We start from the raw sequence: 14,823 nt of genomic DNA on the forward strand, positions 1-14,823 counted from the left end.
GAACTACCCAGTTTTTGGAGGTTTGCTCAGCAACTCAAGCATGAGATCCGGCACTCACGGCTGGCTCACGTTAACAGCAGAATTGCCATAATCAGCTATCTTAGGTCTTCGCTGCAGGTAAGGGTTTCTATCTGTTCCTCCAAGGGGATAACAGAGGCAGAGAAGTGACCTGCCCAAGTTCATATAAAATAGATCTTATGCAGAAATGACAACAAGAATGGTTGGCTGACTGTGCTGCAATGGCCCAAACAACAGAGTCAGGCGAAGTCCTCCTTCTGGGAAGCTCAACTGAGCACAAATGCTTCATTTTCCAAGAGCAGCTCTGCTCCAAGCCTTGCACCTCCCAGGCAGGAGAGGCAGCCAGCTCCCTCTCCATGGAAATTTGAATACCCGAGTGGTGTGAGCAGCTCTCCCCACAAATGAACACATACACACACAAAGTTTTTTTGCAAGTCTGCAAAGCAGTGTTGCATCAAGAAGTCTCTTGTATTGCTAGTTTTCAGGGGGTTCCAGTAGGACAGCCGATGGCACTGCCCAGGGGGAGATTTATCCTCAACATTTTTCCTGAGCATTTCTGCAACACCAATGCTGATCACATAGCCAAGCAGCTTGGAAAGTCTGAGGACACGGATACTTTGAGATGCTAACACAACACAAGTACTACTTTTGTTGATCATTTGATCTATCGGCAGCCACGTGCGAGTGCCCTGTACAGACACCCTGAGCAACTGAAGGGAACTCTGAATGAAAAACAGGCTGAGGTCAACCTGAGCACCCCAGGACATGAGCCAGAGATGGCAAGATGTTTCTAGGGGAGCACATCCCTCCCTGACCACCACCTGAGAAAGCAGGAACTGAATGCTACTCAGGATTTTGTTTTCAAGAGAAACTGCAAGGGAGGATACAAACAAGGACACGTTTGTCCCAGCGAAGCCTCAGGGCTGGCACTGGCAGGGCCAAGAGAGCACCAAGTAGCCCCAGCTGCTCATCCCCAAGTTGTTCAGCATCCCAGGGCTGCGTGGTGGAGCGGGTACCCTGGAGGAGCCACCCTGGGATGGGCTCTGTGCTCTCCGGGGTACAGCTGTGCAGCAGATCCACCCCAGGCATCCCTCCTGGATTTTATCCACTTGGTTTGCTCTCTGCAAATGGATGGAGGGATAGAAGAGCACACAAATAGCAGTGAGGCACCTTTGGCCCTTAAAAAGAAGCTTGGATTCCGAGGAGCAAGTGACAGTTTAGGAAGATTCACAGGTTTACAATTCCTCGACCTTTACAGGCATTTTGTGCCAGCTGCCGTACCCAAGGGACCAGGTAACAACTGCTCAGGTGCATGCTCTTCCCACGCCGGTCTGGGAGGCTGCAGTGTTACCAACCTCAGTCTAGCACACACAACTGCTGAGAAACCGAGACAGGGAGGACGGGTGCGAGTCTCTTGTCAGAGACAGCGAAAGAGAACAGACCGAGCAGGGAATCAAGAGGTGCTGCTGAACTCCTAATGTCTCCAGCATTAAGATGCCAGAAACCCAACCTCTCTCATACTTGCCCAGCTCACCTGTAGGGTTTGTAAGCAGCAGCGAAGACCATCTCTTGCTGTGTACTCAGCCAATGCCCAAAAACAGGACCTGGGGCTGGACCAGAGCCATGATGGTTCAGCACAACCCATGTCCCCGTCACGCTGACCGCACCAGCAGCTCTGGGATGCCCCAGCACTGGCACCCTGGCACCAGCTTGTGTCAGACACCGCAGCTGTCTCTCACTCACAGAAGCTTAAAAATAAACAATAAAAATCACAAATTACCATCAACAGAGTGCACAAGAGCTTGGATCCGTGCAAATTACACCTTTTTCTGGATGCTCACCAGGCATGACCCCAAAGGATGCTCTGGGAGAAGGCAGGGACATCAGGGTGCCAGTGGCACTCCCTTAGCTAAGTTGGCAATGCCATCTAGTGCATAGAGACAGAAATAGCACAGTGTCCAAGAGCAGGCAGGCATGCTCAGCACCAGATGTGCAGTCCAGATGTGCTCTCAGCCAGGGCAGTAGTGATGGCGGTGGCACCAGGCTCTGGCCGTGGCCCCCGGGTACCAGCACCCCCAGCTGTGCTCACAGCCCTCGTGATGCACATTCATGCAGGATGATACATCGCCTGCACTGGGGTTTTTTTCTCCACCCAAAAGGAGTCCAGCATTATGCAGAAATTCCCTGCTTGCCTTGAGAGGGAGGGGAAATCCTCCCCTTTCCCCAAAGGGTTTCAACTGAATTGTTCCAGCTTCATCAAGCCTGTGGTTTTTTACAGCCAATATAGCTCAACATTTTGGCTCTCTGGCATCACTCGAATGTAAAACATCTCCCACAGAAACATTTTTTTCATGCAAGGCAAACACTTTCTCAGTAACAAGAACCATTTTTCTTAGACATGAACAAAGGGTGAGGTTTCTTCAGACAAAGGAGCCATAGGTTTCCTTTTATTGAGAGCATTCTCTGACACAGACTGAAGTCTTCTGCATTTTGGGGTTAGACTTGTTTTTTTCCTGGGTGCCTACTTTTTCCAAAAATATATCTAGGCTGATTATAATTTTCTTCTTGTGCAACTTCCCTGTAATTTCACTAGTAATTTAAAACATTTTTTTTTTAATGGAAATAACTTGGCTTTAAAAATATTTTTAACCAAAAGAAGATAACGTCTTTCATTAAGAATGTGTGACCTCTACAAGCAAAATATTTCAACAGCTATTGAAAACAGATATTTTGCGAAGAAAGTTATGAGTTATGAACTTTTTGTTTTGTTGAAAAACGGGTTCATTTCTAGCTTGGTAAGATACAAGTCTATCTCCAACCATTTTCTTAAGTTATTCTTCAATCTGATTTAAAGAAGACAACTTTTTTTTTTTTTTTTAAAGCTTTCCATACCTTTAACAAAATATTCAAGACAACTCTGTTCCTCATTACAAACCCTTTGCCTTACAAGACTTTTATATGTTTAATAGGCACAAAAAGTCAGGGGATCGGGGAAATTGGTCTACCTGGGCTTGATTTAGAATTTAATAGACCAGCTCCACCCTACTTGTCGCTGCTGATGGTTATGGGTGTAAGAGCCAGGTTGGATCCCCACTGTATACTGAATTAGCAGAATGATGTGGAGATAGAGCAGAGGCGATATTTCACGGTCACTACTGGTGTGCTCCAAGGGTTAAATCCACCTTGGTCATGCAAGGACCAGCAAAGCCTCTCTGCAGACAAAGCCGCAGGGGCTGGATGAAGTGGGACTCGGAGCAGGTTCAATCCGACTGTTGCTGGAGTCGGCGGGAGCCGCTCCACAGGCTTGGAGCTAAGTCAGGGCTTAAAGTAGCAACTGGAAGGATAAAAGCTTGTGGGATCAGGCCTTAAACCAACAGTTCCCGACTGTGTACAGCCTCGGAGAATGCCTAAAACAACCAATATCATTACAGGCTTGCATGTTAAAATAAATGAAAATCAATAACGTTAATAGACATTAATTCATGCTAATAGAATCACTGCTCCAAAAGCTGAGTTAATAAGCTCAGCTAGACCACTACCACTGTCTACATATTAAAAAGATCTAAAACATTTAAATATTGACCACATTCCTTTGAAATTAATAGTATTTCCTTTGGATTACGCATTGATCTTGGCTGAGCCGTCCTCGACATCTGGAGCAGTTAAAATAGCAACCTGAACAGCCAGCCATAGTCTGCCACTAATTTTGAAAGGAGAAAACCAGTTTTAACTTACGTGCTCTCATTAAAACCACTCCGCTGTCTTAGTGCTGGGCTCAGAAGAGGAGAGCCCCAAATCCACCGCCCGCAGACGAGCTGAGCCACGGCTGCTGCCGCGGGGGGACGGCTGCACCACCACGTGCCGGCTTGCCCAAGGTTTACAGGGCTTAGCCCCGGGGCTGTTTACGTGGGTCCCCGAAATCCCCGTCTTCCTGGAGGAAAGGAACCTTGCACTGAGCCATGGGAGTGACCGTTATTGTCATTTTACTGCTTACATGTGCATAAAGGACCTTCAGCACTGCCGACTCCTAGGAAGCCTCCTGGCATTGCCTCACCCAACTAACGTGCACGTGGCAGTAAGGCTGGAGAGATTTTGGGTGTTGGTGGGTTTTCCCCCCCCAGTGCTTTTGAAAGCTGAAGGATGCAACCAATTGCTCCCTCCATCCATTAACACAGGGCAAAAATACAGGTTTGCTTGTAGCTTTACTCAAGCTTTCCATGCACCTCACAATTGTACAGGTTTAACAACTCCTCACAGATGGAGCTCCTGCTTCTTTAATGCTTCAGGTGTGAGCAGCAAGGGCATGAAAACAGAGGAGGGGAGAAAACCACCATTTGCAATGCAATGGGGACAAATCCTAATGGGGGAGGTTTTCCCTTCCAGCAGCCTCAAATTCATTTCTGATCCCTGCAGTCACCTGGAGGGTGCAGCACAAACCCCACGTACAAACAGGGCTCCTGTGCCCTGCTGTCACCTACAACTCCTTCCCATCTGAGCTGCACATGAAACGCTCTCACCCTGCAGCAGGGTTCAAGTGCCACCGTAAGAACCACCTATTTGGTGAGCACGGCTCCATTGGGAGGGTGGTCAGCCAGAGCCTCTGCAATTTTTGTTGCAAAGGTGGCCAGGAAGAGAGCGAGCCCAGGAAACGTTGCAATCCTGCTGCCTTTTGATGGAGATTGCTCCATGTCGCTGAGAGAACCAGCGCTGGAGTGTGGGTCAAAAGATGCTACAGCCAGCCCCTCTCAGGAAAGAGGCTGCTAATACAACGCCCCCAGGGTGACCTTCATTTAAGGTACTTTAAATTAAGAACAGAGTGAAAGAAAGGACACGAAGCAGGTGGCAGAGATGCAGCTTGAGTGCTGCCCAAGGCACTTCTCTCCTGTCTCCCTCCCATTTCTTAACCTGTCGGTCCCACAATGCTGGAAGCTCCTGGGTGAGCCTCTAACTCACCGGATACCATGTGCCTGCACCAATGTGATGGAGCACGCCTTCAAGGAAGGGAATTTTTACCCCTTTTCTAAGGTTTGCAGTTAAACGCATCCCCCATGGCAAGGCACGCTTGCACAGGGATGCTGAATGGCAGCTCTGCCCGCCCACCATCCCACCGGCCAGGAGCTCCCCAGGGACCTCATCCCCATAACCTCTGGTCAGCATGAGGCTCCCCAACAGCTTCTCTTGCCCGTTATAATCTCTGCAAGGTGCAGCCCCCTATCTCCTCCATTGCCGCTCCCCCTAGGTGGGGGGCAGCGAGCTGGGGGTGTCATGGGGACGGCTGACAACAACTATCTTCTGCACATACATTATCCCTTCTGCCAGGAAGCCAAATGTCAGAATTACTTAGCATAGAACACATAGGGAATAGAAGCCACCTAATTTATTTGGCTAATTATTTTCAGACAATGAGGCTCCAGAAGACCTTTATCGAAGATAACAGATTCTTGGTAACACTGACTCGCTTGGCCTCCGGCCAGCCGAGAGCCCTCACCCTCCCACATAAACGCTGACCCCCAACTGTCCCTGCTCAAATCTGAAAATCCCACCACTCTTTCATAGCAACAAATTCTTATTCAATGCTGAAGTGGTTTTGAATGCACAGCCAACCAAATAACTTAATAATGAATAAAGAGTGATTATTTCCCACTTGCCGCAAGCCACAGAGGTACTACAGCCTCTAAGAAGTCAGTGCCTTGCCTCATTCTCTGAGACTTTTTACCTGAAGCATCCTCATGAAAGCAGCATGGTCTGTGCTGGTATATGGGAAGTTCAGAGCAAATAACAAAAGTCATTTAGGACTGTCCAAGTGACAGACACTTCTTCCTCTCACTCCACTATCCCATGCATTTATCAGGGTACCCAGCTCCTTACCTGCAAACAGAGCAGGATGGCCACTCACCCAAAATCAGACACACACATTGAAAGCTGCCTCCAGAGCCCTCCCAGACAGGCAGAGCTTTTATTTAGGATTGCACATTCCAGCTCTGATACAAACACACTCCATTACGGTGATGTGAACGAAGACAGCCATAAAAAAGAATAAGGGGGGGAAAAAAATAGCTCTTGGTTAAACCAGAATACTTTTTCTACTGCAGCAACCCAGTTGCTGTACAGATCTGTGACTTCACCTCCATTAAAGAGACCCTGGAAATGCAGATGCACCTACTGTTGGCATCAGGGAAATGCCTCCTACAGACTTAACTGTCCTTGCATCTGCTTCTTGCACAAGACAGCAAGTACGTGTGTGGTACTGGCATGGGGAAAATGGCTGAACATGTACAACAATTAGCTTTAAAAACGTAAGATTTTGGCTATTGTTTTAGTTGCCTGTCCCTGTGGAACCTCGGCATTGCTGTATTATTGATGATGCTAAATAGGGTTTTCAACAAAGCTGGTTTGTGAATGCCAAAACAGCATTTCAACCCATTAAACTTCACAGACGAAACAACTTCTTCTAAAAATAATCATCAGTTCTTCCCACCAGAAAAAATAAAAGCCTGGCCAATTCCCAACATGCCAAGTTTGCAGGCAGGCCTGATTTTTACGGCTGAGCTTATAAAGCTCTGAAGAAAAGCAAGTTTATAATGGAAACACCGACAAAGCTGAATTATAGGTGAAGAACAGCCACCCTACACAATAGGGCTGCCAGCAACCACCAGTAAATGCATTCCACCTTGCTAATCCTGAATTTTCCTGTTCAGAGGAAAAGATGAGATGTCTTAACTCCTGCTAACATCCTCGCCATTATGTTGATGCAAATACAGTCACGAGGCAATTACCAGCCCAGCCAAGGGCCAGCCATTGTAAGGCTGACAATAGCTTGTGGAGCCCTTTGGAGGAGAAAAAAATACCCTCAACCTTCCCCAAGATTTTAAGTCTCATTAGTATAAATCAGGAACCCAATTCATGAGGGGCTTAGCATATTGATTTGCATCAGATTACTCGAATTAATGACACATGTAGCGGGGGACAATGCAGCAGGGAGGATGAACAGCTATGTAGAGGGATTGTACTAGGTTACAGGCACCCCAGATTTTGTGATGGGGATGAAGCTGTTCCCACTTAGCCTCTATGCAGGCATCGGGGAGATGGAGACATCACCTGGCTGTTGAAATGCCTAACAACCTGAGGCAGGTTTGCTGATTTTAAGAGCTGCTTTTTAAACAAAAACTCCCACTTTAACGGTTATAGCAAAATCTGGTGGGGAGTTAAACAGAGATGGCTTCCAGGGGAGGCCACCAAGGTCCATGGGTGAGACACATTCCTGCTCTGCTCCTGCTGGGATATGGGGCACACACAAGAGAATCCACCACAAAGAGCAAAGACCAGGGGAAAAGCAGCCAGGGCAGCAAGGAAACATGGGGCAAAGCCATTGGGAGGGGGCTGCAAGGAGCCCAAAGGGCAGAGGCCAACATAGCAGAGCAGATTCAGGGAGGACAAAGCATCTCCACCAGCACCCAGCCTACAGCACGTGGACACTGAACAGAGGAAGGCGACATGTCAGCATCCTCCAAAACCTGCCAGGTTTAACAAAAACCTCCTCCCCAGGGCTGCCTGCCCCTCTGCACCTGGCACATCCCCAGCTCCCGCCAGGCTGCGGAGCACAAGGGACCACTGGGAAGGATGCAGAGGGACAAAGGGACGGGCCATGCCCAGGGTATCTTCCCCTCCTCCCAGGGCAGGCAGCCCCTCCTTGCTCCAGTAGTTATAAAAGGGCTCTCAATCCATGTAATCCATTAGATACAAATTACAGCAATTTAAGCACACTTGACCCAGAATTACAGCAAGCCCATAAAGAGCTGTGTCTTCCCAGGCAATTTACACTGTTACCAGACCTCAAACAAACCACAGCAGAGGATTAAAAAATAACCACTACAAAAAAAAAAAAAAAAGGCAAACCAAACCCAGAAAGCAGGATATGTGAAACAGTATCATCAAGAAATGAAAACCATTGCTAGGGCTGGTTCATATTCAAGTGGTCCTACAAAAGCCAGTATTGCACAATCTCTAACCAACACGTGTCTTGCAGCTACCTTAAACCATTAAAATCACATGCACTTAAAGACGTCATGAAGCACAGCACTAGATAACCATTGCGGAGGGGACTGAAACCCCCAAGCACAGGGGACAGAGTCAGGAGGGACAGCTGATGGCTGATCACCCTCCCGGGGTGGCTCCTGGCTGTGAGTCCCCCCTGTAGCAGCTCAGGTCACCACAGATCCCGCCAGCCAGGAGGAGGATTGCAATATTCCTGCATCAATTTTCACCTCCTCCTATGCATTTATTTAAATTACTACTTGCCCTAGGTGGCATCCCAAGGGAGAAAAGCAGCAAAGAACAGGGCACCCTTCCGCCAGCCCCGCAGGTATCACTGTATTGACATATGGACCACTGCAGGCAGGCGGCCACTAGTCATCACATCAGAGTTGAGGCAGTGACACTCTGCAGTTATCTTAGAAAATCAGCCTGCCTTACATGGAAAAATAAAGCCAGCAGCATTAAAAGAGTGCGAGTTAATTTCTTCCAACAGAGATGGATTTATCCAGGTTCAGGTTTTCCACAGCAGCCATGCCCACCAGCTTCCACACACACCATCTGTGGACCTCAGGGTCCCCAGAATGGCCCAGGACTGGCTGTGCTGGCAGGACCTGGCTGTCCGGCCGTGGAGATGTGCTGGTGGCACGGGCCTTCCCAGGGACAAGAAGAAATGCTGCGTTTTGTGCTGGCAAGCAAAGGGCATGAGCAGGGCAGCAGCCCCCAGAGCTGGCGTCACCATGGGGGGACACTGTGACATTCACATCGGTGACTGCAGGAAGGTAGGAGGGAAGAGAGTGGCTTTGTGGGGAGGGTGACTAACAGGGGCAGCAGGTACTGGGCGACACACAATAATTAAAAGCACCCAAACAGATGGAAGGGATTTGTATGTGCCTTGCTCCAAAATACCCGACGCCAGATGTTACCATGAGAAAGGAGGCAGGACCACGCCAGAGGTCTTGCCTGGTCCAGCAATTCTTACATCCAGCTAACGCAATCAGAGGATGGTGACGGAAACTTCACCATCAGGTCTCAGAAGTCACCACTGAGGTTGCACCTTCCACAATTAACACACCAACTTGCACGGGAGGACAAAACCCGGGTTGGCTCAGCAGGACCCTGCGGGACAACTCCTCGTGCTGCCCTGGTCATTTGTCCCGATTTAGGGTCGCACCACCCATCACAGCACACGAGAGACCCTCTGACTACCAGCATCTGATTCTTCTCTCCTTTTCCCCCTTCTTTGCTTCCAGAAGTGTAAATATGGAGGCTGCTTGGCTGTAGGAACCCAGAGCAGCTTGCATGTGCCATTGGGGAGGCTGTCACAGCACAGATTTGTGCACACTGGAGCAAGAGAGGCACAGAGCTGTTCAACCCAGTCCTTCCAAGGGCTGTATTGTTTTAATTCCGACTCTTTGGGAGACGGCACCTCACTTGCCACCAAGAACGCCACCTCTCTGGTTCATTTTGCATTTGAAGCTTGTTACCATTATCTTAATTATTAAATCTATGTATGAGACTTTTTCTTTAAAACACGATCATAATGGCAACGGTTATGTGGAAAAAAAAAATATAAATACTTGAAGGAAGGGAGCACATGTTATCCTCAAAACCAGCAGCATCCCTTGTCCCTACCTGCATGGTTTAGTTTACAAGCTCACATCAGAGAGCCAATTTCACACACAAACACAAAATAAAAGCAGGAACACAACTTTTGATCATCCTACATTGATGTTTACTCTTGTTTCCTGTAGCCCCAGGTGACAAATCTGTCCTTTATAGAGCAGAGGATCGTTGTGCTATTAACAAAGTCAACCGGACACACTTAAAACTCAGGGCAGGTCTTTGCACTGTTGGCTTGTACCGAACTAAGGAATAATAATTAGTAAGCAATCAGATGTGAAACGATAAATATTTTAAGCAGAAACACTTGAAAGCAGGAGAATTTACAAGCACCTTTCTTACATATGAACACTTACGCCAAGAAGGGAGATGTTGGAGAAGTCAGCCCCTCCGAACACAGGGGTTTTTGTTCCACCGTTCTCCGAGTCAAACCTTACTGCGATGTATTTCCAGTGATAGTGCATCTAAGGTTTGTTTATTTCAGGATTAAAATTCAAATGGCTAGAACCGTTTAAATAATTAAAGGGCAATCAGAAAACGCCATGAAAGCAAACAAATCAGGAAAAGTCATGGAAACCATCAGCAATATTTAATTCAGAAATCCGTTTTGTTAGGGAACTTAGCTGAAAGAAAACAGCTGGATGTAGTTCAACCTTCTAAATTAAAAACAATCTAACAAGGTCTATAGGGATAACTCTTTCAGCTACATATTGGAGACCAGATTCACTTCTACCAAGTAAATGTAATAGCACTCAAAGCTAGAAAGGAAATTCCTCAGAACTGAGGTAGTTTCTAAGTATCAGCACATTTTCCAATTCCTTGCAAGGCAACTTAGCTATTTACAATCCGTTTTTTCCCACACAAATTTATAACTTTTTCAATTTTATGCTTCCATGATTTATTTTCTAAAGAAAAAGAATCTAGCCAGAATATCCCTATTCTACTAACAACATGTTTTAATAAATAACTGGCTACTTCTAGTAACATTAAGCCTCCAGGATTGTTTATACTAACCAAGAATACCCCGTCTTTAGAGCTTTGCAGAAATTTGGTGTGAAAATAAAGTTGAATATAATGCTGACCCTGAGCTAACAAGTAATTAATGCTTCAATATAAAAATAGAAAATTATCCTTACAACACAAGGGCAGAATAGAGCAAACCCTCTCTCTCTGGATTGCTCTCCCGGCCAGATCCCAGCATCCAGCCAGACCTAAAAAACTACCTAAAGCAGGAGGAGACATGCAGAATAATTTTGAGTCTTTTCGAAGACTTTGTTCTCCCTAAATTATTTTTAAAAATTATTTCATCTCTTTTCTTAAAAATATACATTTCTTTTATTAATGAGTTGCCAGCTCCTGCCTGCACCCACCCCAATCTGCCTGCAACTCCTTCCCTTTTGCCTGATGGGAGAGGAAACAAAACTCTTGCAAAAACAAACCCAACCCCCCCACCTCCCCTCCCACAAAGTATTCCTTTAAAAAAAAAGAAAAAAAAAGTAATAATCCAGCATTCAGCTAAAAAATTTGCAAACAAGACACACGTTGGCATTTGGATCTGCATGACGACAAGTTGCTTCCAACCAAACAGGATTTACAGCTAATTGCAAGGATCCCAGGGAACAAACGACAACTCTTCTCAGCATCACTTCTCTGTATTCTCTTCCAATTTAACGAAACCTTCAGTCAAGAAAGTACAACCTGCTCCTGGCATTAGCACCCTACGCAAACAGGGCACTTGGCACACTGACCAGCTCTGCCTTCCCCTTCTGTTTTACCGCATAATAAAGACAAATTACTTCCACTTCTTTCCAGATAAGGCAACTAACATAACATAGATAAATGGGAAGTTAACTGCATGAAACATGTTTTGTGCTTGTTGGGCAATTATTTTTTCTTCCTGTAAGATAACGTGATAAATAAAACCTGCTTCTGTACAGATATTTCTCATTTCAGAAACACATACTTGTTACAGGCCAAGAGAGGACCCTGGGGTTGTTTTTTTTGTTTTCATAAGAAACATGGTAAAATAAAATTAAAACAAAAGTGATAAAGACACAAATGCAGAGCTAACTACAGGCTTGTATATACATTTTTGTTATCCACCTCTCACATGGACTCTCGGTGAATGGGACAGACTGGTAGTTCCCATTCCTGTTATTCCCAGAATAGCAAGGGAAAAATGAAAATTCATCTTAAAACCAGCGGCAACATAGTAAAAACTGTACACTGTTGTCCATTAACTTAAAAAGCAAAGTCCCTAGATGGTATAAAAGTGAAAGCAGGTGCCTTCTAACTTCAGTAATAAAAGTCTTTTCCCTCCCTCCCCGCCCCCATGCTGCACAATTATCTCCATTGTCTTTGCACGGCCAAGAACAAAATGCTAAGGAGCAAGGCTGCTTGTGATAAACCGCTCCTGGTAGCGGCAGAAGTGTTCACGTTCTTATCGCTCTTGTTGGAGTTCCCGGTGACTTCGGTGGCGTTGAACTCGAACTCCGGGGAGCACTGCTGGAGCTCGCAGCCGCTGCCGCTCTCCTCCCCGCTGCTCTCCTCACCTGCGGGACACAGACAGACACGGCTCGCCCTGCGCCGGCTGCAGCGCCCGGCTGCGCTCGCAGAAGGCAGCGGGCAGGGGGGAAAGAGCAAGCACACGGATGTTCCCACATTTATGAGATGCAAGCGCAGGTTCTCTGCTTAATGAGACTTCGGTGTGCTGTTTGCCGCATCCAAACACATGGTTTGAGGGATAAATAGTCTATTGGAACTATGCTGTGAAAAATGTTTTGATGATCGCTTTCTGACTCGTTTTGGAGGTACCCATTTCAGGCGGCAAAATTACTTGAGCTAAGCCTGGGACTGTTCAGCCTGGAAATGAGAAGGCTCAGGAGGTTCTCACCAATGTATAGAAATACCTGAAGGGAGGAGGGTGCAAAGGAGATGGAGTCAGGCTCTTTTCAGGGGTACCCAGGGGCAGGACCAGCAGCAATGGGCACAAACTGAGTCACAGGAAGTTCCCTCTGAACATCAGGAAACACTTTTTTAGTGTGAGGGGTGACACAGGCTGCCCAGGGAGGGTGATGGATGCCACATGAGCCAGCAGTATGAGCCCACAGCCCAGGAAACCAAACATATCCTGGGCTGCAGCAAAAGCAGCGCGGGCAGCAGGTGGAGGGAGGTGATTCTGCCCCTCTGCTCTGCTCCAGTGAGACCCCACCTGGAGTCCTGTGTCCAGCTCTGGTTCCTCAGCACAGGACACACATGGACCTGTTGGAGAGGGGCCAAAGGAGCCACAAAAATGGTCCAAGGCTGGAACAGCTCTGCTGGGAGGACAGGCTGAGAGAGTTGGGGTGTTCAGCCTGGAGAAGAGAAGCTCTGGGCAGACCTTATTGCGGCCTTTCAGTGCTTAAAATACTTAAATATATATAAAAAAGATGGGACAGACTTTTTAGTAGGGTCTGTTACAATAGGACAAGAAGTAATAGTTTTAACTTAGAAGAGAGGAGATTCAGACTAGATACAGGAAGAAATTCTCTACAATGAAGGTGATGAAAGACTGGCCCAGGTTGCCCAGAGAGGTGGTAGATGCCCCATCTCTGGAGACATCCCAGGCCAGGCTGGACGGGGCTCTGAGCAACTTGATCTGGTGAAGACGTCCCTGCTCATGGCAGGGGTGGCACTGGGTGAGCTGGGAAGGTCCCTTCCAACCCAAACTATTCTGTGATTCTATGGGAATGACCCTCCTCGCACAGCCTGTCAGAGATGCCAGTTCCCACCCTCTTTACTAACACGTATCCATAGCTGAAGCTTAACCAGGTACCTCATGCTAGCATGAAATCAGATTAAAAAGGGAAAAATAAAAAGGCAAACAACAGCAAACATACTTATGTCAATGAAGTCGACATCATTCCCGCTGTATGCATTCTTCAGCTTGTTGGTCATCACCCGCAGAGCCATGATTTGCCGGCGAATCACCATGTCTGGCTTTGTAATGTCAACTTCTACCTCCGGATTATTCACTTGACTTGCTAAGCCGTTGCCAGTCACTGCGAAGTCATACCTGAAAAGAAACCATTCCTGTTGGTACCCAGTTGCAGCTTGGTGGGGTCTCATGCCGATGTCATCCCCGCTTCCAGCCTGGGTGATATCCTGAGCCCCACGCGATCTTCCCACGTGGGAACCCTCACAGAGCCTTTCCTCATCTTCTTACCCCATCTCCCCACCCTGCAACCTGGGCAACATGTGATGTTGAACACTGTTTTCATATACCCTGTGCCAGAAAGGCAAGGGAAAGACAATTTTGCCCCCAATTTGAAAAGACAAGGAAGACCTTGGGTTTATAATAATAATGGCTTACAACAGCATAAATCAGCTCACTGAAGGCAACAGAGTAAAGCAAGTTGCTGAGATGCCCTGATGTCCAGTTAAGTGACACTTTTGGGAAGACAACCTTTAGGGCCATAGTTATTCCAGAGAAACGTATAGTAACTGTTGGAGACAAGAGTGTCATTCTGGCTTTGCATAACATACCTTAACCATCAAGCTAGGGGATTAAATGTGTACTTCTCACCATGCAGCCATGAGATGCAATTTCCCTAATAACCCCAGCAGAAGAAACATCTGTGATGTTGAAGATGAGATAACGTAACCTCACACATCGAAGCGGAGAACAGCCAAGCTGCTCAGCCTGCAACGGTGTGCGTGCTCAGGTCTGCACGGCCGCACATCTGAACACATGGACAGGCTCATGGTTTAAGAGACTGAGCAACAAAACCCAACAGTGTAAGTCTCCTGAAAAAGGTATTTGGAATATCATCTTACAGAGCAGAGACAGGACATTTTTTTTCCCTATCTCATTACTTGACTTGCAAGAAAAATCACCGTTTGACAGAAGAAAACATTAATTTTCTCAGTTATGAGGCCAACATCAGTATCACAAAAGAGAAATCCACTGATCTTGGAAACAAAGGAGTGAGATAAAAGTGTATGTCTCAAGGGCATGCCCAAACCCTGTCCTATATTTGGGAAGGCTTATTATTATTATTACTATTACTGTTGTTTGCTTATGTTCAATATTATATGTTGCAAAGATATCAGAGAGACAAAAGTCCGGAAAATTACTGAACCAGTAGCTTAGTTGAGCCACAGAAAAAACTC

General features: G+C 46.8%; 1 protein-coding gene across 1 annotated transcript in view; it reads right to left on the reverse strand.

The window, feature by feature from the left end:
• Window positions 1-12,000: 12,000 nt before the first annotated feature.
• Window positions 12,001-14,823, reverse strand: part of GPC4 (glypican 4) — a gene marked incomplete at its 5' end in the record, with an annotated part of 65,203 nt that continues 62,380 nt past the window's right edge. Inside the window, 2 exons of the mRNA XM_082062173.1 lie at window positions 12,001-12,224; window positions 13,551-13,726. Coding sequence (XP_081918299.1) covers window positions 12,016-12,224; window positions 13,551-13,726 — 385 coding nt within the window. The 3' untranslated portion in view covers window positions 12,001-12,015. The remainder of the gene's footprint in view (window positions 12,225-13,550; window positions 13,727-14,823) is intronic.

This window comes from Streptopelia decaocto (assembly GCF_964273445.1).
Source record: "Streptopelia decaocto genome assembly, chromosome: 10".
NCBI classification, from domain to species: Eukaryota; Metazoa; Chordata; class Aves; order Columbiformes; family Columbidae; genus Streptopelia; species Streptopelia decaocto.